Source organism: Gossypium raimondii, chromosome 4 (genome assembly GCF_025698545.1).
Source record: "Gossypium raimondii isolate GPD5lz chromosome 4, ASM2569854v1, whole genome shotgun sequence".
Taxonomy (NCBI): Eukaryota; Viridiplantae; Streptophyta; class Magnoliopsida; order Malvales; family Malvaceae; genus Gossypium; species Gossypium raimondii.
In genome coordinates, this window is record NC_068568.1 from 40,361,665 (window position 1) to 40,385,253 (window position 23,589).

Consider the following 23,589-nt stretch of genomic DNA (forward strand, 5'->3'; position numbering starts at 1 on the left):
TATTTCTTTTCATTCCATGTAAGTATTAAGTAATAAATAAAATATATCCACACTATTAATAAAATTTTAAATTAAACTGATATTACGAGTTAAAGGGACACCAATTAAATTAAGAAAGTTACAAGGATGTCATTTCATAATTAAAATAAATTATATTATTCAAAATATTTTAATATTTTTATTTTAACAAAATAAATAAAAATACGTATATAATGAGATTTAAACTCACACAAATTAAATTAATAAAACTTTATATTTATCATTCAACCAAAATTCAAATTTTTATTTTAATATTAAGTGTTTTCCACGAGGTCAACATATTTTTATTGGACATGAATCTAACCTCGACGATATAGTTAAAGAATAAAATGAGTAATACCGCGTCACAATGTTAATGTGATAGAATTTTTAGTTAGTAATAAATTCGTTATATGTTAGTAATAAATCTATTTCCGAATATTTTTTATATTCAAAATTTTTAAAAATTTAGGTATTCCATTATTTCTAGGGATGAAATTAGGAGAAAAAGCGAAGAATAAAATGGAAGAGAGTTGAAGACCAAGATTTTGGTCCTAACTTTGAAAAGTCTTAAGCCAACACACCCAACGTTAATTTCTCTCATAGGGTTTTTAATTTTCTCTCCTATTTTCCAGGTATCTTTTTATTTTTCCTCCTTCCCAAACTGTCCTTTAACTTCAGTTTTCATTTCTTTTTTCAATTTTCATCTGATTTCTCTAAGAGCAGATTATCTCTTCAGTTTCTATGGTAAATCTGTTTCCTTTCTGTTATGATAATTATTATTTTTTAAGAATTTCCGCCTGCTTGCATCTGTTGCTGACTTTGATTTTGATTTCTTTTAATAATTTTTGTTGGTTTCTGTGTGGATGAATATGCGGTCAACTAACCTGGCTCTTTTTTTTTTTTTTTTTAAATCTTTAAATTTTGTACCTTAGAAATATCGATTTGATCTGTTTTAAGGAAGTGAGGAGAACTTATGCTTTTGGACTTAATTTCTGTTGTTGTAAGCTTAAGAAGTTCTGATTTTTATTGAGAAAATTGTACATTGGTTACTTTAATTGCTAATGTTAAGACGGTTGAATTTAATTGTTTTCTTTATTCAGTTATTAGCTTTTGATCAATTATATTGTTTAGAAATTTTTATAACCTTGTTCTAGGCTAATTTTAATTTGAGCATAAATTCAAAGTTTTTATGTGTTTTGGTGAACTTGAACTACCAGAGCTCACTTTTATGGATACTAGATTAAGAATATTACTGAAATTAGATTATAAATTCAACACTTTTATGCATTTTCTTGTATTTGAGCTATTAATGTTGTTGAATTTTCATATATGCAACCTTTTTTTTCTTTAAATATATATGTTAAATAGGTTTCTAATTGGTGAAGTAAGAGTGTAGCGAGTGTTGATAGAGTTCTGAGTGTGGAGGTACGATACAATCTTTGAGAATTGTTGGCTCATAAATATTTTTGATTGATAGATATGGGGTGGCTTAGAGCTGGGTCAAGTGTGGCAAAGCTTGCCATTAGGAGGACTTTGTCTCAGGGTGGATCATATGCTGCAAGATCACGCATTGTTCCTTCACAGAGTCGATATTTTCACACCACTGTCTTTAAATCAAAGGCACAGACTGCTCCCGTTCCTCGCCCTGTTCCACTTTCTAAGCTAACTGATAGTTTCTTAGATGGAACCAGTAGTGTATACTTAGAGGAGCTTCAAAGGGCCTGGGAAGCTGACCCAGATAGTGTTGATGAGTCGTGGGACAATTTCTTCAGGAATTTTGTTGGTCAGGCTGCCACATCTCCAGGAATTTCAGGCCAGACCATTCAGGAGAGTATGCGATTGTTATTGCTTGTGAGGGCTTACCAGGTTAATGGTCACATGAAAGCGAAGTTGGATCCGTTGGGTTTAGAGGAAAGGGAAATTCCTGATGATTTGGATCCAGCTCTTTATGGTTTTACTGAAGCTGATCTTGATAGAGAATTCTTTTTAGGTGTGTGGAGGATGGCTGGATTTTTATCAGAAAACCGACCCGTGCAGACACTTAGGTCGATTTTGACTCGGCTTGAACAGGCTTACTGTGGAAGCATTGGGTTCGAGTACATGCACATTGCTGACCGCGACAAGTGCAACTGGTTGAGAGACAAGATTGAAACTCCAACACCAATGCAGTACAATCGCCAGCGGCGCGAAGTCATTCTTGATAGGCTTATATGGAGTACACAGTTTGAAAATTTCTTGGCTACCAAGTGGACAACAGCCAAGAGGTTTGGGCTAGAAGGGGGTGAAACTTTAATTCCTGGAATGAAAGAGATGTTTGATAGGGCTGCTGATCTAGGGGTCGAAAGCATAGTTATTGGAATGCCTCATAGAGGAAGATTGAATGTGCTAGGTAATGTTGTCCGAAAGCCACTTCGTCAAATATTTAGTGAGTTCAGTGGTGGTACAAGGCCTGTGGATGAAGTTGGGCTTTACACAGGAACTGGTGATGTCAAATATCACTTGGGAACTTCCTATGATCGACCAACAAGAGGTGGAAAGAGAATTCATTTATCTTTAGTTGCCAACCCCAGTCACTTGGAGGCTGTGGACCCTGTTGTTGTCGGAAAAACTAGAGCAAAGCAGTATTACTCCAATGATGAGGATAGGACCAAGAACATGGCTATTTTGATTCATGGAGATGGAAGCTTTGCTGGACAGGGTGTTGTCTATGAAACTCTTCATCTTAGTGCACTTCCAAACTACACTACTGGTGGAACTATACATATTGTAGTCAACAACCAAGTGGCATTTACAACTGATCCAAGGGCAGGAAGATCTTCACAGTATTGTACTGATGTTGCCAAAGCTTTGGATGCTCCCATTTTCCACGTAAATGGAGATGATGTTGAGGCAGTTGTCCATGCATGTGAACTTGCAGCTGAGTGGCGCCAAACCTTCCATTCAGATGTGGTGGTTGATTTGGTCTGCTACCGTAGATTTGGGCATAATGAGATTGACGAACCATCTTTTACACAGCCAAAGATGTATAAGGTCTGTAGCCTATTTACCTTTTTGGCTATTTATTTCCCCGTTAGGCATGTCTTAGTTGGTCCTACCCCCCACCCCCCCTTTTTTTAATATGTTCCTGAGAAATTACTTGAACTTCACATATGTAAATTCTTCCTTCTTTTTTTATTTTCCCCTTCAACAGATCATTCGGAATCACCCCTCAGCACTTCAGATATACCGAAACAAGTTGTTGGAGTCTGGGCAGGTGACAGATGACGACATTGGTAATATAAGTCAGAAGGTCAGTACAATTCTTAATGAAGAATTCTTGGCCAGCAAAGATTATGTTCCCAAAAGACGGGACTGGCTTTCTGCTTACTGGACGGGATTCAAGTCACCTGAACAAATTTCACGTGTTCGGAACACTGGGTATTTTGGCTTCTTTGTCAATTTCAACTTTCATTTTGGTATCTCTTACTTATACTTGCTGATGAAACTTGCATGTTATGCAGGGTTAAACCCGAGATATTGAAGAATGTTGGCAAAGCAATCACAACCCTTCCAGATAATTTTAAGCCTCATAGAGCGGTGAAGAAGGTTTATGAACACCGTGCACAGATGATTGAGACAGGAGAGGGCCTTGACTGGGCTATGGGTGAAGCACTTGCATTTGCGACCTTGCTGGTGGAAGGTAACCATGTTAGGTTGAGTGGTCAGGATGTTGAAAGGGGTACATTCAGTCATCGGCATTCTGTGATTCACGACCAGGAAACAGGGGAACAGTATTGCCCTCTGGACCATGTTATCATCAACCAAAATGAGGAGATGTTTACTGTCAGCAATAGGTAACCCTTTTAATGCTTTGGACTTTGTGTAATAGCTAATTTTTCAGTCCATATAATACGTGTTCTCTGATAGTGACTGTACAAGATGTGGTGATGTATTTGACTATTTGTCTTGGAAATCCTTTAAGAGGAAGAGAAGCCATCTATATTTTACGTTTTCAAGGAAAAATAGTAAAATAAAAAAGAAGAAAAAGATTCCTTTATTTGTGTAACTATTTGGTATTAAGGCTAATTTGGAATCTATTTATGTAGTTATTCCAAATTAAATATCAATTGTGCTCTGCATTATGGCTTAGCTTATTGAGAACTTTTCCACTTGACTGCACCTTATACCTGGAATTTGGTTTCTATGTGGTTCACTGTATGCAATGTGTACAAGTTCAGAATTTTAAGTTGATCTTTCACTTGCAAACTTACTGTTCTCTTCTTTATGTGGCGATATCTTTGCTTCTCCTGCAAATTTATGTCCCTGCTGGAGAATTGTTTGATTGTGCATTTTAATTTTGTGTGGCATTTTTACTTTTGAGCTTTTTGTTAATTTTGGATTTGTTTTTCTGAGCAACATGTGGTCTTTGAGTGCAGTTCTCTTTCTGAGTTTGGTGTGCTTGGATTCGAATTGGGTTACTCGATGGAGAATCCAAATTCATTGGTTATGTGGGAAGCTCAGTTTGGTGACTTTGCTAATGGTGCTCAAGTGATATTTGATCAGTTTATAAGTAGCGGGGAGGCAAAGTGGCTGCGTCAAACTGGTCTCGTAGTGCTGCTTCCCCATGGTTATGATGGACAAGGTCCAGAACATTCAAGTGCACGACTAGAGCGTTATCTTCAGGTATTCCCCATGAAATAGCATGCATTGTTCTTTGCATCATGATTTAGCTTCATCATCCTTTATTCAAAATCAGGCTGTGCTCCCTAGGATGTCATTTTCACATAAAAATAAAAAAGGGGACTCATGGTGCATTGATGACTACATCTTTATAAATTTTTGCAGATGAGTGATGACAATCCTTTTGTGATACCTGAGATGGATACAACTCTTCGTAAACAAATTCAGGAGTGCAACTGGCAGGTGGTTAACGTTACAACACCTGCTAATTACTTCCATGTTTTGCGGCGTCAGGTCAGAGCAACTAAAGGTTATTAATGATGTTTCAGCTTCGGGGCTAGTCTTGCCATTTCCTTATCATTCTTCTCTCCTATTTCAGATACACAGGGAATTCCGTAAGCCTCTTATCGTGATGTCCCCCAAAAACTTACTTCGTCACAAGGACTGCAAATCAAATCTCTCTGAATTTGATGATGTCCAAGGCCACCCTGGTTTTGATAAACAAGGAACCAGATTTAAGCGACTTATAAAAGATCAGAATATGCACTCCGACCTTGAGGAGGGTATCAGACGGTTGGTACTTTGTTCCGGAAAGGTATGCTATGCCCTTGGTTTCCGCTCTTTTCCCCCTTGTATGACATATAAAAGCCGTTTAATTCTGGAATTTTATCTTTTAGAGTGAAGCAGGCAACTAAGATTCAGAACGTGTGTTGTTTTGTTGGGCTTTAAGTGTAGTTCTCTGCAGGTTTAATGGTTCTGTGTCGTTTCTTAAGACCATAATCATGCTCCATCTGCTTTCAGGTCTACTATGAGCTTGATGATGAGCGAAAGAAGAACAATGCTACCGACATTGCTATCTGTCGTGTGGAACAGCTTTGCCCATTCCCTTATGACCTAATCCAACGAGAGCTTAAGCGATATCCAAGTATGTTGTCCAAGCTTAGACTAAAACTTGATATATAGCAATTCTAACTGAACCTAAAGACGCAACGGTAAACATTGTCTCTTTGGGAATTTAGTTGGGTCCGAATGCTAATTAAAAGCTTGCTGCTGAAAAAAATTTGTTTGATTTGTTAAAAATGTATATTCAATTTAGATACTCGTCTCTCTCCATCTCTCCCTCTTTTGTTTATAAAGAAACTTGATGTCCTAATGTATACTGATAGGTTTAGTAATTTTTCATGTTTTGCGACCCTTTATTTCTTTTCCTGCTTTTTTGTTTTTCCTGAAACTGAGACATGATTTTGGGTTTATACTTTCAGATGCAGAGATTGTTTGGTGCCAGGAAGAACCGATGAACATGGGTGCATACAACTACATCGCCCCTCGTCTTGCCACTGCAATGACTGCTTTGGGTAGAGGAACCTTTGATGATGTCAGATATGTTGGCCGTGCTCCATCTGCTTCCACTGCTACCGGCTTCTATTCCATGCATGTGAAGGAACAAGCGGAGCTCGTGCAAAAGGCCATTCAACCTGAACCGATCAAGACCAATACCACTATCTGAAGCTTTGCGCAAAATCATTGTTGAAAAACTATAGTATTAAAGCAATGCTCAAAAATAACATCCGGTGCAGAGCTGGAAAACTGTTAGGGTGTGTTGTTTCGATGAGTCATGTTTCCGCTATTCCTTCTCTGCTAAGGCACCGATACATGAAGGTGAACTGATTATCATAATTTTCATTTGTAATATTTTTTGGTTTTTTTAAACCCTAACAGTATAAACAATGCACCGGTTCCTTTTATAATGCAGAAATTAAACGACCTCTCAGGTTTCATATATTCTGGAAATAAGATTTTACTCTTTTTTTCCTCTAAATTTTTTAAAACTCCTATTTTCTGTATTAATTTGGATGATTTTCAAGGATTAATGGTTATATTCTAATTTTTCAAATGAAAAAAAATATAGATAGTTGATATAATCATTTTTAAAAGGTGGTACTAACAGATTGAGATAAGTTTTATTCATTTTCTTTCTGTATGATAAAAATTTGAGATTAGATGAAAATACACAAACACTCCTAAGGTTTATTTATTAACTAAACTTTAAGTTAAAAAATAAATTTGCCTTTTATCTTCACTTCCATTTAATAATATTCAATTAAAAATAAAAATATAATTATTTATAAAATTGTTTTAATTATTATTAAATTACATTATATTTTAATATAAACATATCTTAAAACATAGCATATTTTCAGTTAATACTAAATAATGACATGCTTACAAAAGGATAAAGAAAAAAAAGAAGAAAAATCTATAATCTAAAAATCTATAAAAACACGAATTCGGAAAAAAAATACAATTGTAGTGATCATCAATATATTGTATTACTGATTTCACAATTTAAATGTTTTTATTTATAAAGTTTTATCACATTTATATAAATATATATACATATATAAGAATTTAACCTTATTAAATTATTTGGTTAATTAAATTTATTTAATAAAAATACTTATCATAATTATAAATAATAATTTTAATTATTGTTAAAGGATTTTAAGTTTTAAAATGTTTATTAAATAATTTATATAGTAACATATAAAAATATTTATCATAATTAATATTGTATTTGTAGTAATTATTATTATTATCTACAAACTATATGGAGAATTTATTGATTAAGAAAATAAGAAAAATGGGAATGGAAAAGCAAGGACTATTAATTTATGATATGTCCCCAAAAAAAAATTGTATTGCACAAACGCTGCTTAATGATAATTACCAAACTTAAATATAAAAATCACGTGTAATATACACGACATTAGAAACTAATAAATATAAAAACACGAGTTTGACAATTTTCTAATATGGGATATATGCTTTAATTATAATTTGAAAACATTTTTATTATATTTGAATCGTTAAACTTATTAATATATTTTAATTATGTTTAACAATTAGAATAATAAATTAAAAGATAATTAAAAACTAATTATGGAAATAAATGAATAAAATAATGTTGCATGTGACATGAGAAATTAATAAATGAAAAAAGAGAGAGAAGTAACTACATATTATAATTGTTCAAGAGAGAGATAAAAATAGATTAATGATTAATGTTTGAATGAAAAAATAGTACCTAAGAAAATTGCATTTTGAATATATATATTAATTTTTTACATAAAATTTATAATATTATATAACTTTAATTTTAAAATATTATAATTGATATTACAATAAATTTTTTAAAAATATTTTGATTTTATTTCTAAAATATAAATACTATAATAGTAGGTTGTGTGAAGTCTATTTTTATACATAGTATCATACTTAATTTTAATTATATATTAGTGAATGTAGATTGATAATTAAAACTAAATATTGTGATCATTAAATAATTTATTGTAACATTATTTATATTTTAAATATTTATTTCAATTCTAATAGTATATTTAATTGGTAAAAATAGTGATAAACTTAAAATATTAAAAAAATTAAAATTTATCTTAAGCAAAATAGAATGACTTATTATGAAAAAATACATTGCAGAACACCATTAAGAATTATATAAAAAAGTAGAGGGGTTTTTGTTGCAAATTTTCCCTCCACAAGCGATTACGATCTCTCCTTATCACATGTCAACCCTTTATAGTGTGAACACACTAGAAATTTAATAACATTATAATATATAAAATCAGCTCCTAAGAGGAGAAATTAGGGTAAAAGAAAATTCTATTTACCTTTATTTAAAATTATTAAAAGGGACAATTTTGGTATTTTAATGAATTTAATAAGTTAATCCTTATATTTAAAATATTTAATTAACGTTTTTTATTAAGATTTTCCTATCTTTTAAACATAAAATTGAGGTTTTTCATTAATTATTTACTGTAAAATTTACCTAGTTTCGTGAATATTAATGTCATTATCTTATTCTAGTATTTATTTATTTATTTTATATTATTGAAGTAAAAATGATACGAGTCACAAAGGCCTTAGATGCATACACAAAAGAACGAGAAAATCAAGTTTCACTTTCTTGTTTTCAAGAAAATCAAGAAACCGAATCTTGGCCTAATCTTGCTGTTTGGAGCGATTTCAAGAATCAAGAAAGTCAAGATTTCAAATCTTGGAAATCTTGGTCCAAAAAACCAAATCTTGCAGCCAAAGCGCATTGGATCTCCGTTACGAGCATCAACGAATCAATTTCGGGAGAGAACGGATTACAAGCCCAAGTTCTTGAAGACAAAACCCAATAAGATGTTCCAAGCCCAATCTAGAAGTTTAAATTAGACTTAGCTGAAAATCAGGCCAAATTGTCAAAGTGGCCCAATTTAATTCTTTAAATACTTAATTTTAATTTTTAGACTTTATAAATAAATTTCTATGTAAAATTCAGTCCAAGAGGCCCATTTAAAGGCTTTGGACGAAATTCCCTTGAAAAGTCAACAAATTAGTTTTTTTTTTTGTTTTTTTTTAGTTTTCCTAATAGGGTTAGGAAAATAATTAGAAGGCCTATATATATGGCTTGACCAGCCACCCTTAGATACTTCTCAAATATATTCAAAATTTCAGATTTGTTTAAGTGCAGAATTCTCCTTGAGTTTTTCTCCAAGAATTCTCTCTTTATAGTGTGAACACATTAGAAATTTAATAACATTATAATATATAAAATCAGCTCCTAAGAGGAGAAATTAGGGTAAAAGAAAATTCTATTTACCTTTATTTAAAATTATTAAAAGGGACAACTTTGGTATTTGAATGAATTTAATAAGCTAATCCTTATATTTAAAATATTTAATTAACGTTTTTCATTAAGATTTTTCCTATCTTTTAAACGTAAAATTGAGGTTTTTCATTAATTATTTCTTGCAAAATTTACCTAGTTTCGTGAATATTAATGTTTTATTTATTTATTTTATATTATTGAAGTAAAACCTAAAATTGATTACATGGAAAAATTATTATGTATTTATGACATTAAAGAGTTGAAAATTAAATGAGAATCATCTACTTTAAATAATTAGGTAAACATTTTGTATAAATGATATGAGAGAGTGAATCACACTACTTTCTTTTATATAGCATTACAAACTTTATTTTAATTATAATGTACGTTTCCAATTTTTCATTGTAACTATTTTTTCTATTACACTTAGCAACATTTTCCATTAACATTTATGGTTATAAATTTTCTCATAAATTCTCTTTACCCATGAATATTTTAAATAAGAGCGTAACACCCTCATTCGTCTCCGTCACCGGAATCAAGTTACGAGATGCTTAATAAATAACAGAATCGGAACATGTAATTTAATTCAAGTACATATTCAAAACAATCTTAAATCATCAATTCATCAAACAAATCAAGTCTTCAATACAAATTTGAACTTAATTCGAGCTTACGAAAGCTCTAAAATCAATTTCAAAACAAACAGGAACTCATTTAGAACATTTCAGAAAAGATTGAGCAAAAGTGTAAAACAAGGTCACACGAGCGTGTGTCCAGGCCGTGTGACGAGGTCGTGTGGACCTAAATGTAAAATCTTACAAACATTCACACGACTGTGTTGCCAGGCCATGTGAGAGACTGTGACTTTGTTTAACCAAAACCACCTTGATAATACAGAGCACACGACCATGTCACTTGCCTGTGTGTTAGCCCCTATGTGCCAAAATATGCCTTTTAAATCAAGTCACACAATCAATTCTTACTCATGCCATAAACAAGCCTTTAACCATTCATTAAACCTGTTCAAAATATACCCAAAATACAACTTATAAAACTACCCTAAGTGCCTAACCAATATGCCACAATTGGCACCTCAATTCAACAATAAACAACACTTTCAATCAATTCTTTTATACTTGTACCAACACATAGCATTTAAACTACCTAACATACCATGCTTTAAATTCTAATCCAATACCCAAGATTCAACTAGAATTAAGTCATACTTGTGCTTAGCATGCAATATAAGTACCAATTTCTACCATGTTAAAGTTGACCATAATGCCAACCTAATAACCTATCATTTCACAATAAACATAAGCTTACTAAATAAACTATAACCTCCCAATATCTATCATCAAAATACCACACTATAGCCATAAACCAAATCATGTATTTCCAATTATTTCCATATGTAACATAATCTAACAAACCAAGTATCTATATGATTCCATCACATACCAAATTCAATGGTCACATTCAAAGATATTAATTCATGTCATGATTGACATGACGTTAAATGTAGTAGTTATTTCAGTCTATTTTCACACTTAAGAGGTTTGTTTTCTAGCCAATTTAGTATTTATTATTTCATTTTCGGTATTTAGTAGTTAGGATTAAAAGTTAATAAAAATATGTGTTTTTAACACATTTTATGAGTGTTGATGACCTATTAGGCTGACAAGGGCCTTAGGTAGGGTTAATTTGTGTATTTAAGTGTGCAAGAGGCTTAATTTTAGACCCAATTGACGTAGGAACTTGGAACGAATGATGCACAAGCTTCTCGAGCCGTGAAAGCACGAAAAAAACGTCCACAGCCATAAAAAGACTGTTGTGGCATGACACACAATGTCTCTGGCATGACACACACCCTGTGTTGAGCCATCACTTGAATGTGGGCCACAAGCAAGGATGACGTCGGCAACTGTATTTTGGCAGATTCTCATAGATTTTATTCTTTACTTGCACCTAAAGTATTAGGGGCATATCGAGCATAAAGTGCATATATTTTAGCCTATAAATAAAAGGCTTCTATATACAAATTAGGGCATCAATCAATCAAACCATCCATCCATCAAACACAATTTTTGGTTTTCTTTTCTTTTTGTTTAGTCGGAAATTTTCTATTCCGATGTGAAGACAATAGCGAGCGGAGATTGCTCCAGATCCGCGCTTCAATATATATATTCACAAGCATTCTCTCTACTATTCTATTTTATTATTTTATTTATATTTTGTTAGCCTGATCAACTAATATTTGTATGAATATTAGAATAAATCTTGTGCTTTATTTATATCATGCATGTTTCAATTATTGAACTGATTAATTAATCAAGTCGATTAATTAACAAAAGGATAAGGGTTCATAATCAGATTAGTTGATATATATACGTTCCTAAACCCCAGGCTTGACAACCCTAGGAAGTTATCATAGGGGAGATGAAATCGGGAGATAAGTCGAACTGAGTAAATCATACTTTATCCTGTTGGAGAAAGCGAGGTTGGGAGATAAATGAGTATCCGCCGATTAATCAATTAGTAGAGGCCGAGAGGTAATACTAGTTAATTAATAGCTAATTCATATTAAAACTCGAATTTTGAAATTAGTTAATCTATTTATTTACTAATTAGAGATTTAATTGATCATAGGCTAAAGGCTCACGTTGTCAACACTAGGAATATGAACTACACATCGATATAAACCATGTCAGTGAAGTACAAACTCAAGAATGGAAATGACTCAGTGTATGCACATATCTTATGTGTTTTATTGAGTCTATAATTTGGTTTATAATTTAAAGGGTAAGTGGTCATATAAATGAATTGGTAAATGAACTATAAAATATTAGTTAAAGATTTCATTATGGTTACTCTCTATTTAATTTCATTGAATATAATGTTGGTTGATTTAAATTGTAAGTTTAATTCTTGATGTATTTGCCAAGCTTTTGTAAGCTTAACGCGTAGGTAGGGACTCGAGTTAAAGCTCTAAAGTGAAGATACCATATCAACTCATCACATCTCAAAGCTCAGAAGAGAGTATGATTTTGATCTTTTGGTTATAGATTATGGCATGCACATAGTTTGATGCAAAGCATATGGACAAGATTTATAGTGTAAATACTTGAAGAATCTTGATCATTTTGTTAACCATACAAAATTAGTTAAATTTTGATTGAGTTATATGTGGAATCATATGATGTTTTAATGGAAATTTATGTTTTATAGTGTTTAAAAGTGATATGGAATGATTGATGATAGTTGGACTTGGTTTTTGATGTTTCAAACATGTTTTAGGTATTCTGCCTTCAGTGTCACAACATCAAAAATTAGTGTCACGACATTGGACATGTAATTAGAGTAATTTGTTTTCGATGTTGCAACATCAACATTCCAGTGTCGCAACATTGACCCTGTTTTGACCCGAATAAGCCCCGCTTGGTCCTTGTTTGTAACCAAACTTTAAAGAAAGGTTAGAAATGACTTGAATAACTCCAAAAGAGTCTATTTATGTTAAAACAAAGTTTTAAAATTGATGTTCGAGTTGAGTAGCTTTAATGTCCAAATGTGACATCCTTTGCTCGTGATATATTGGTTAACTCCGGGTGAGGAGTGTTACATCTACGATCTCGCCACTTCGCCTTTTAACGACCTTCAACACTCATGCTATTGTCAGCCTCCCCACCCCAATTTCCTCTAATCATTTTTGCTAATAGTATGCTAAAATAAACCCTCAAACCTACAATAGAAGAATCAAACTTACTAAAAATATGAACTACACATCGATATAAACTACGCCGGTGAAGTACAAACTCAAGAATGGAAAGGCTAAACTTTAAAAACTTTAGAAAATTTTCAAATCTAGTAATGAACAATAGTCTCCAAAACCCAAAGATTTATAGACTTTTTGGTCTAACGAAGCTTCTTGAACACTCTCTTTCAAAATCCAAAAAGAACGCTACATTTAGTAATTTCAAACATTTAATGACAAATAACAGTTGGAAGCATTTCTCGATAAAGTGTTGTAACACACAATCATTAATGCACGTTTATGCATGTGCATGTCCTGAAGCAGTATGGACTACACGTGCATCCAACACAGAAACCCTATCGTTTCAAATTTCGACCATTGCATGTTATTTCCCTTAAAATACCTCAAAGCACTAAATGCCTATAGCATATCGAGACAGACCACTATATAACCTCCCTCTTGGTTTGGGGGAGGGAAATTGTTATACCCTAACACCTCGGCACACCCCTCAGCTTAACACTCATGAGAGTTGCACTTATTAACCACCATCCATGCCTTCAACCATTACGTTTCATGAGATAATTGAAAGTATGTCCAATTGTCACCCTACCCAGGCTTATAGTGGCAAACCACTTGGCCACTTGCCTTTTACTCCTGTAGAAGCTCGACACGTGGGACCTCAGGACTAAAGCTACAAGTATATAAAGTCTGGGGCTCACATAGGGCAGAGGATCTCTCTCTCTACTCACATAGAGCAAAGGATCTCTCTCTCTCTCTCTTGTTCTTCCACTTTGAGTGGCGGCTCTCTGCCTTGCACCATACGAGGTGAACTGCCTATCCTCGCCACCATCTTTGCCTTGTTTGATCCACACATCAACAAATTTCATTATAAAATGATATAAATTTTTAATCTCGTAATCAATATGAAAAATTATCTATTACATGTTTTACTTACTTTTTATTGTTTTGGTATATAAAAAAAATGTAAATCAAATTTAAAATCTCACTAAAATATAATAAGTAAATCCTATAAAAATGAAGTATTTCTTATCATTAATTTTCATTCCAAATAAATATTAAGTAAATTTATTCATACACCGAGCTACCCGTTCAGGCTTAAAACCTGCCCGAAATATGAAAAGGTTTAGACAAAAATAATAAATTCAAAAAATAGGTTTGGATAAAATTTTGAATCCATTTTTATTTAGATTGAGTCTTGGACAAATTATTTTTAGCCCGAGGCCGACTTAGTTGGCCCAATTTTACATTTATTTAATATATTTATTGACATTGATATAAAATTATAAAACCATTAAGGCCAGATCCATATCTTCCCTACAACCATTAAAGTCAAGACCCACTAAGTTAAAGTCGAAAGCCATATTTACAAAAAGTCTAAATCTGTCCATTAAATTGAAATTTCATCCTTTCCTTTGTATAGAAAACCCCAAAAAGTTTGTGTCATTCTTCTGTTTTCAATTTCTCAATCCAATCATATTTGCTTCATGTCTTGCATTCAACTATAATTAGCGGATCTATAATTTCTCCACTTCTCTTCTTGTTGTTACCCATTAAAAACATGCTCTACATTTTGTTTAGGAAATTACCTATGTTTAGGAATACTTCTCAAAAGTGTTTCCCAGAAACACTTTTGTTACGGTCTTCATTTTTCTTAAAGCTTTTGTGCCCATAATCATGTTCAATGCATGATTCTCCAAAAGAAACACCCTTAAGACGTGAAAATCTTGGAAAACCTTCAACATATCTGTGCCTGATACATCGGATAATGGCTTGAGACAATTATTCAACGAGTCTAAGAAAATCTAGGCGGGCCGGGTTAAACCCAAAAAATACTAATATTGTTTGGGCAGATGGTCCCTTTGGATGAACGTTTACTTCCAGTGCGATATGTTTAGCTTTTTTTTTGTCTCACGCTACAATATCGTTATAGTATCTAATCTTATCGTCGCTGCTTTTTTTTTTACACTAATTGTTAGTAAATATATCGCCCATCTAAAGGAACCCTAAGTTTAGGTAAAATTCTCAACCCATTTTTCGGATCAGGTCTATGTTCTACATATTTAAAAATATCTTATCTCAACCTGGTCTGAATTTATTAAGTAAGAAACAAAATTTCTACATATATTTAATAATAACTCTTTATTACTTCAAAAGAAAAATAGTAATAAACTCTCTATGTAGCCTCGAATGTTTAAATTTTTTTATATCCAAAATTTTTAAAAATTTGCTGTTGTCTAAATTTAAGAAAAAAAGGAAAAATTGAAATTTAGGGACTTCATTCTGGATAAATTATACTTAAATTTATTAAATTATTAGTAAATTTACGTTTTAGTCATTCAACTTCAAAAAGTTATAAATAAGCATTGAACTGTTTGAAAGTTTCTATTTAAGTCACTAGATTGTTAAAATCACAAATGTATGTGCCCTTTTTGTTCACATTGCCTACTCCAATCGAAATCAATCATTCCCACTAACTTTTAAAGTTTAATTTTTTGTCATGAAATAGCTAAAACGTCACAAATTTGTATACCAAAATCTAAATAAATTTCTTCTCCAATCTCCAACATTAACTACTAGACCAACTTGGATATAATATATGTTATTTTATTCATCGATGAGTGTTGATCTATGATTAAATTGATACTTGAAGCTTGTTAGTTGGACATTTGAAAAGAAAACTTAACTACTGAGTTATTAAAACTTTTCTAATAGTTTAACGACTTAAATAAAAATTTTAAAATGATTTAAAGACTATTTTATATTTTTTTAAAATTGAAGGACCAAAATATAAATTTGGAATAGTTTAGCCTTTCACTATTTGAAGAAATTACGAGAAAAAGCGAAGAACAAAACGGAAGAGAGGCTTTTCTTTCGGCCGAAAAAAAGAGAGTTCAAGACCAATATTTTGGTCCTAACTTAAAAAATAAAAAGTCTTAAGCCAACACAGCCAACGTCAACTTCACTTATAGGGTTTTTAATTTACTCTCATATTTTCCAGGTAACCTTTTATTTTTCCTCCTCCCCAAACAGTCCTTTAACTTCAGTTTTTTTCTTCAATTTTCATCTGACTTCTCTAAAATCTGATTAACTCTTCAGTTTCTCTGGAAAATCTGTTTCCTTCCTGTTATCATTATTACATTATTATTTTATTCTGCTTGCATTCGTTTTTGACTTTGATTTTGATTTCTTTTAATAATTTTGTTGGTTTCCGTGTGGATGAATATGCTATAACAGGTCAACAGCTTGGCTTTTTTTCAAGCTTTAAATTTTGTTTCCAAGAAATATCGATTTGATCTGTTTTAAGGAAGTGAGGAGAATTTATGCTTTTGGACTTAATTTCTGTTGTTGTTACGCTTAAGAAGTTCTGATTTTGATTAAGATTGTACATTGGTTACTTTAATTGTTAATGTTAAGACGGTTGAATTTAATTGGTTTTTTATTATTCAGTTATTAGCATTTGATCAATTATGTTGTTTAGAAATTTTTATAACCTTGTTCTAGGCTAATTTTATTTGAGCATTAATTCAAAGTTTTAAGTATTTTGGTGAACTTGAACTATCAGAGCTTTCACTTTTATGGATATTAGATTAAGAATATTACTGAAATCAGATTATAAATTCAACACTTTTATTCATTTTCTTGTATTTGAGCTATTAATGTTGTTGAATTTTCATATATGCAACCTTTTTTTTTTCTTTAAATATATATGTTAAATAGGTTTCTAATTGGTGAAGTAAGAGTGTAGCGAGTGTTGATAGAGTTCTGAGTGTGGAGGTACGATACAATCTTTGAGAATTGTTGGCTCATAAATATTTTTGATTGATAGATATGGGGTGGCTTAGAGCTGGGTCAAGTGTGGCAAAGCTTGCCATTAGGAGGACTTTGTCTCAGGGTGGATCATATGCTGCAAGATCACGCATTGTTCCTTCACAGAGTCGATATTTTCACACCACTGTCTTTAAATCAAAGGCACAGACTGCTCCCGTTCCTCGCCCTGTTCCACTTTCTAAGCTAACTGATAGTTTCTTAGATGGAACCAGTAGTGTATACTTAGAGGAGCTTCAAAGGGCCTGGGAAGCTGACCCAGATAGTGTTGATGAGTCGTGGGACAATTTCTTCAGGAATTTTGTTGGTCAGGCTGCCACATCTCCAGGAATTTCAGGCCAGACCATTCAGGAGAGTATGCGATTGTTATTGCTTGTGAGGGCTTACCAGGTTAATGGTCACATGAAAGCGAAGTTGGATCCGCTGGGTTTAGAGGAAAGGGAAATCCCTGATGATTTGGATCCAGCTTTTTATGGTTTTACTGAAGCTGATCTTGATAGAGAATTCTTTTTAGGTGTGTGGAGGATGGCTGGATTTTTATCAGAAAACCGACCCGTGCAGACACTTAGGTCGATTTTGACTCGGCTTGAGCAGGCTTACTGTGGAAGCATTGGGTTCGAATACATGCACATTGCTGAGCGTGACAAGTGCAACTGGTTGAGAGACAAGATTGAAACTCCAACACCAATGCAGTACAATCGCCAGCGGCGCGAAGTCATTCTTGATAGGCTTATATGGAGTACACAGTTTGAAAATTTCTTGGCTACCAAGTGGACAACAGCCAAGAGATTTGGGCTAGAAGGGGGTGAAACTTTAATTCCTGGAATGAAAGAGATGTTTGATAGGGCTGCAGATCTAGGGGTTGAAAGCATAGTTATTGGAATGCCTCACAGAGGAAGATTGAATGTGCTAGGTAATGTTGTCAGAAAGCCACTTCGTCAAATATTTAGTGAGTTCAGTGGTGGTACAAGGCCTGTGGATGAAGTTGGGCTTTACACAGGAACTGGTGATGTCAAATATCACTTGGGAACTTCCTATGATCGACCAACAAGAGGTGGAAAGAGAATTCATTTGTCTTTAGTTGCCAACCCCAGTCACTTGGAGGCTGTGGACCCAGTTGTTGTTGGAAAAACTAGAGCAAAGCAGTATTACTCCAATGACGAGGATAGGACCAAGAACATGGCTATTTTGATTCATGGAGATGGAAGCTTTGCTGGACAGGGTGTAGTCTATGAAACTCTTCATCTTAGTGCACTTCCAAACTACACTACTGGTGGAACTATACATATTGTAGTCAACAACCAAGTGGCATTTACAACTGATCCAAGGGCAGGCAGATCTTCACAGTATTGTACTGATGTTGCCAAAGCTTTGAATGCTCCCATTTTCCATGTAAATGGAGATGATGTTGAGGCAGTTGTCCATGCATGTGAACTTGCAGCTGAATGGCGCCAAACCTTCCATTCAGATGTGGTGGTTGATTTGGTCTGCTACCGTAGATTTGGGCATAATGAGATTGACGAACCATCATTTACACAGCCAAAGATGTATAAGGTCTGCATCCTATTTACCTTTTTGGCTATTTATTTCCCCATTAGGCATGCCTTAGTTGGTCCTACCCTTTTTTTTTGTTTTTTAATATGTTCCTGAGAAATTACTTGAACTTGACATATGTAAATTCTTCCTTTTTTTTTTTTTCAACAGATCATTCGGAATCACCCCTCAGCACTTCAGATCTACCGAAACAAGTTGTTGGAGTCTGGGCAGGTGACAGATGACGACATTGGTAATATAAGTCAGAAGGTCAGTACAATTCTTAATGACGAATTCTTGGCCAGCAAAGATTATGTTCCCAAAAGACGGGACTGGCTCTCTGCTTACTGGACGGGATTCAAGTCACCTGAACAAATTTCACGTGTTCGGAACACTGGGTATTTTGGCTTCTTTGTCAATTTCAACTTTCATTTTGGTATCTCTTACTTATACTTGCTGATGAAACTTGCATGTTATGCAGGGTTAAACCCGAGATATTGAAGAATGTTGGCAAAGCAATCACAACCCTTCCAGATAATTTTAAGCCTCATAGAGCGGTGAAGAAGGTTTATGAACAACGTGCGCAGATGATTGAGACAGGGGAGGGCCTTGACTGGGCTATGGGTGAAGCACTTGCATTTGCTACCTTGCTGGTGGAAGGTAACCATGTTAGGTTGAGTGGTCAGGATGTTGAAAGGGGTACATTCAGTCATCGGCATTCTGTGATTCACGACCAGGAAACAGGGGAACAGTATTGCCCTCTGGACCATGTTATCATCAACCAAAATGAGGAGATGTTTACTGTAAGCAATAGGTAACCCTTTTAATGCTTTGGACTTTGTGTAATAGCTAATTTTTCAGTCCATATAATACGTGTTCTCTGATAGTGACTGTACAAGATGTGGTGATGTATTTGACTATTTGTCTTGGAAATCCTTTAAGAGGAAGAGAAGCCATCTATATTTTACGTTTTCAAGGAAAAATAGTAAAATAAAAAAGAAGAAAAAGATTCCTTTATTTGTGTAACTATTTGGTATTAAGGCTAATTTGGAATCTATTTATGTAGTTATTCCAAATTAAATATCAATTGTGCTCTGCATTATGGCTTAGCTTATTGAGAACTTTTCCACTTGACTGCACCTTATACCTGGAATTTGGTTTCTATGTGGTTCACTGTATGCAATGTGTACAAGTTCAGAATTTTAAGTTGATCTTTCACTTGCAAACTTACTGTTCTCTTCTTTATGTGGCGATATCTTTGCTTCTCCTGCAAATTTATGTCCCTGCTGGAGAATTGTTTGATTGTGCATTTTAGTTTTGTGTGGCATTTTTACTTTTGATCTTTTTGTTAATTTTGGGTTTGTTTTTCTGAGCAACATGTGGTCTTTGAGTGCAGTTCTCTTTCTGAGTTTGGTGTGCTTGGATTCGAATTGGGTTACTCGATGGAGAATCCAAATTCATTGGTTATGTGGGAAGCTCAGTTTGGTGACTTTGCTAATGGTGCTCAAGTGATATTTGATCAGTTTATAAGTAGCGGGGAGGCAAAGTGGCTGCGTCAAACTGGTCTTGTAGTGCTGCTTCCCCATGGTTATGATGGACAAGGTCCAGAACATTCAAGTGCACGACTAGAGCGTTATCTTCAGGTATTCCCCATGAAATAGCATGCATTGTTCTTTGCATCATGATTTAGCTTCATCATCCTTTATTCAAAATCAGGCTGTGCTCCCTAGGATGTCATTTTCACATAAAAATAAAAAAGGGGACTCATGGTGCATCGATGACTACATCTTTATAAATTTTTGCAGATGAGTGATGACAATCCTTTTGTGATACCTGAGATGGATACAACTCTTCGTAAACAAATTCAGGAGTGCAACTGGCAGGTGGTTAACGTTACAACACCTGCTAATTACTTCCATGTTTTGCGGCGTCAGGTCAGAGCAACTAAAGGTTATTAATGATGTTTCAGCTTCGGGGCTAGTCTTGCCATTTCCTTATCATTCTTCTCTCCTATTTCAGATACACAGGGAATTCCGTAAGCCTCTTATCGTGATGTCCCCCAAAAACTTACTTCGTCACAAGGACTGCAAATCAAATCTCTCTGAATTTGATGATGTCCAAGGCCACCCTGGTTTTGATAAACAAGGAACCAGATTTAAGCGACTTATAAAAGATCAGAATATGCACTCCGACCTTGAGGAGGGTATCAGACGGTTGGTACTTTGTTCCGGAAAGGTATGCTATGCCCTTGGTTTCCGCTTTTTTCCCCCTTGTATGACATATAAAAGCCGTTTAATTCTGGAATTTTATCCTTTAGAGTGAAGCAGGCAACTAAGATTCAGAACGTGTGTTGTTTTGTTGGGCTTTAAGTGTAGTTCTCTGCAGGTTTAATGGTTCTGTGTCGTTTCTTAAGACCATAATCATGCTCCATCTGCTTTCAGGTCTACTATGAGCTTGATGATGAGCGAAAGAAGAACAATGCTACCGACGTTGCTATCTGTCGTGTGGAACAGCTTTGCCCATTTCCTTATGACCTAATCCAGCGGGAGCTTAAGCGATATCCAAGTATGTTGTCCAAGCTTAGACTAAATCTTGATCTATAACAATACTCGGTGAACCTAAAGACACAATTTGAAACATATATGTCATTTTGAGAACTTACCAGGGTTTAATTGCTTCTGAACAAATTTTGCTCAGTTTGTTGAAGTCGTATATTCGGTTTGGATCCTCCTATGTCTCCCATCTCTCCTCTTTTGTTTAAAGAAACTTGATGTCCTAGCTATATATACTGTTAGGTTTAGTAATTTTTAATGAATTGTGATCCTTTATTTCTTTTCATGCGTTTTTGTTTTTCCTGATATTTTCTGTTGGTTACTGTCAGACGCAGAGATTGTTTGGTGCCAGGAAGAACCGATGAACATGGGTGCATACAACTACATTGCACCTCGTCTTGCCACTGCAATGACTGCTTTGGGCAGAGGAACCTTTGATGATATCAGATACATTGGCCGTGCTCCATCTGCTTCCACTGCTACTGGCTTCTATTCTGTGCATGTGAAGGAACAAACCGAGCTTGTGCAAAAGGCCATTCAACCTGAACCGATCAAGACCAATACTACTATCTGAAGCTTTTCGCAAGATCATTCTTGAAAACTACAGTATTAAAGCAATGCTCTAAAATAACATCTGGTGCAGAGCTTGAGAACTCTTAGGGTTTTTGTTATTTCGATGATCGTCATGTTTCTGCTATTCCTTCTCTGCCAAGGCACCGAAACATGAAGGTGAACCGGTTGTCAAATCGTTGATTTGATGCATTTTTTTTTTGTAATATTTTTTGGTTTTTTTAACCCTAAAATTATAAACAATGCATTAGTTCCTTTTATAATGCAGAAATTGAACTACCTTGCTCTTCATTAGGCTCGACTTCTCAGGGCAACTATGGGGAATTAAGGGTCCAGTTTCATATATTCCGGAAATAAGAAAGAAAAAGAAGAAAAAATAAAAATTTCAAATAATTTTCATGAGTTTTCAAGTATTAATAATTACAAAAGCCTTAAATTCTAATTTTCAGGAAGAAATTTAATCACTTTTAAAAGGTTGAGATTAAAATTTGACATCTACAAATTTGACTTTATCTTCAGACTTTGACTTTATTCAAATTCTTGAAGTACACTTACTTTTATCTCCCGAAGTTAGATAAAGAATAATAGGCTTTAAATTCAAAGATAAATACACCTTCTATTAATTTGCTTATTATTCTCTTCACTTTTTACTCTTATTTTTATTCAATAATATTCAATTAAAAAAATCTAATTATTTATAAAAATATTTTAATTATTATTGAATGGAACAATAAATTCCACCCTATTTTAATATGAACATATCTTATTTTCAATTTATACCATATAATAACATGCCTAAAATGAATGGAGTAAAGATTAATAAATGAAAAGTGAAGTGATTGCATATTATAATTGTTCAAAATAGGACCAAAAAAAGGTTTCGATTCATGTTTGAATGAAAAAATCAAGAATTTGATTCAAATTGACAAAGCTGAAACTTTGAAAACGTTTATATTTCAAGTTGAAGTCTGACCATAAGATAAGAAAAAAACATTCTGATAGCAATATTTGTTAGTTAAAGAATGAATTTTAACTCTTTTCTTAGTTAATTTTAATGTCTGGATAATAATTGTATGCGTATAGATTATTTATATATTTATAAAAAGTAAGATTGATGCGCAGGAAGTTTCCTTGTTTGCTGCCGTTATCTGTAACCACTCAGGGACCTTTGTTCGGGGAGTTTCTGCTTCTCTCCCTTTTGTTTCGGACGCATGCATGGCTATCAGAGAGGTGCTGACTGATGAGTGTTGTGATAAGCTGCTCATCGAGTCGGACTGCAAGCCTGTTATTTTGGCACTGAATTGTCCAACGCCAAATTTGGGGTCATTTTGCATGACTGTGTTTCGTTCAGCTCGTCCTTTCATTATATGTCCTTCCTTTGATTTCATTCAACAGCCAATAAAGCGACCATCAGCTTGCTCGGGTGGTCTTATTATCTTTTGGTCATCAATTTGTTAAACTTTAGATTTGGGTCCTTTTTATCTTTGTCCAATAACTCTTAAGAGATATAAGTTTAGGTGTACAGAGTAAGCTTATCGATTTGGGATTTAAAATTTCTCGATTGTGAGTTTACTTAAGTACTATTTTCGATTTTATTAATATTTCTTCTTTAAAAAAAGAAATAATAAAAAACTACTAAAAGAAATAATAAGAAATGTAGCTTTTTTAATTATATAAAATGTAAACTACTAAAACAATCTCATAAATACAATGTATTTAATTTATAATTTAATTTTAAGAAATTTTCTAATTTGGTGTAAGTGAGACCAAGCTCAACTAAAACCATTATATAAAAGTCTGATATGAATGATACTTATATTTTCTTTTATTTTAAATTAAAGGAAGAGTAAGAAAAAATTCTTTCATCATGGAGGATGATCTCTTTTGTTATAAACTCATGCTTGTTGGATAAAAATATGTTGGCTTGGTCAATAAATTATTCAAAAATCAACTTGAACAATTATGTTGAAGTCTTTATT

At 33.5% G+C, this 23,589-nt stretch overlaps 2 protein-coding genes across 5 annotated transcripts; both read left to right on the forward strand.

Moving 5' to 3' along the window:
• Positions 1-503: 503 nt before the first annotated feature.
• On the forward strand, positions 504-6,460 carry LOC105779415 (uncharacterized). Of its 2 annotated transcripts, none has more exons than XM_012603152.2 (9): positions 504-653; positions 1,499-3,051; positions 3,212-3,438; positions 3,522-3,854; positions 4,437-4,683; positions 4,846-4,974; positions 5,060-5,275; positions 5,482-5,605; positions 5,943-6,460. In XM_012603152.2, the coding sequence occupies exons 2-9, from the start codon at positions 1,501-1,503 to the stop codon at positions 6,185-6,187; spliced, it is 3,072 nt and encodes a 1,023-aa protein (XP_012458606.2). In that variant the 5' UTR covers positions 504-653; positions 1,499-1,500; the 3' UTR covers positions 6,188-6,460. The 2 variants fall into 2 exon arrangements, with proteins under 2 accessions (XP_012458606.2, XP_012458607.2); XM_012603153.2 differs by having other exon boundaries at positions 622-765.
• Positions 504-21,901, forward strand: LOC105779416 (uncharacterized). 3 transcript variants are annotated; one of them, XM_052629611.1, is made up of 9 exons: positions 504-653; positions 16,957-18,509; positions 18,660-18,886; positions 18,970-19,302; positions 19,885-20,131; positions 20,294-20,422; positions 20,508-20,723; positions 20,930-21,053; positions 21,370-21,901. In XM_052629611.1, the coding sequence occupies exons 2-9, from the start codon at positions 16,959-16,961 to the stop codon at positions 21,612-21,614; spliced, it is 3,072 nt and encodes a 1,023-aa protein (XP_052485571.1). In that variant the 5' UTR covers positions 504-653; positions 16,957-16,958; the 3' UTR covers positions 21,615-21,901. The 3 variants fall into 3 exon arrangements, with proteins under 3 accessions (XP_052485571.1, XP_052485572.1, XP_012458608.1); XM_052629612.1 differs by having other exon boundaries at positions 622-765; XM_012603154.2 differs by lacking the exon at positions 504-653 and adding an exon at positions 15,988-16,128.
• Positions 21,902-23,589: the final 1,688 nt, after the last annotated feature.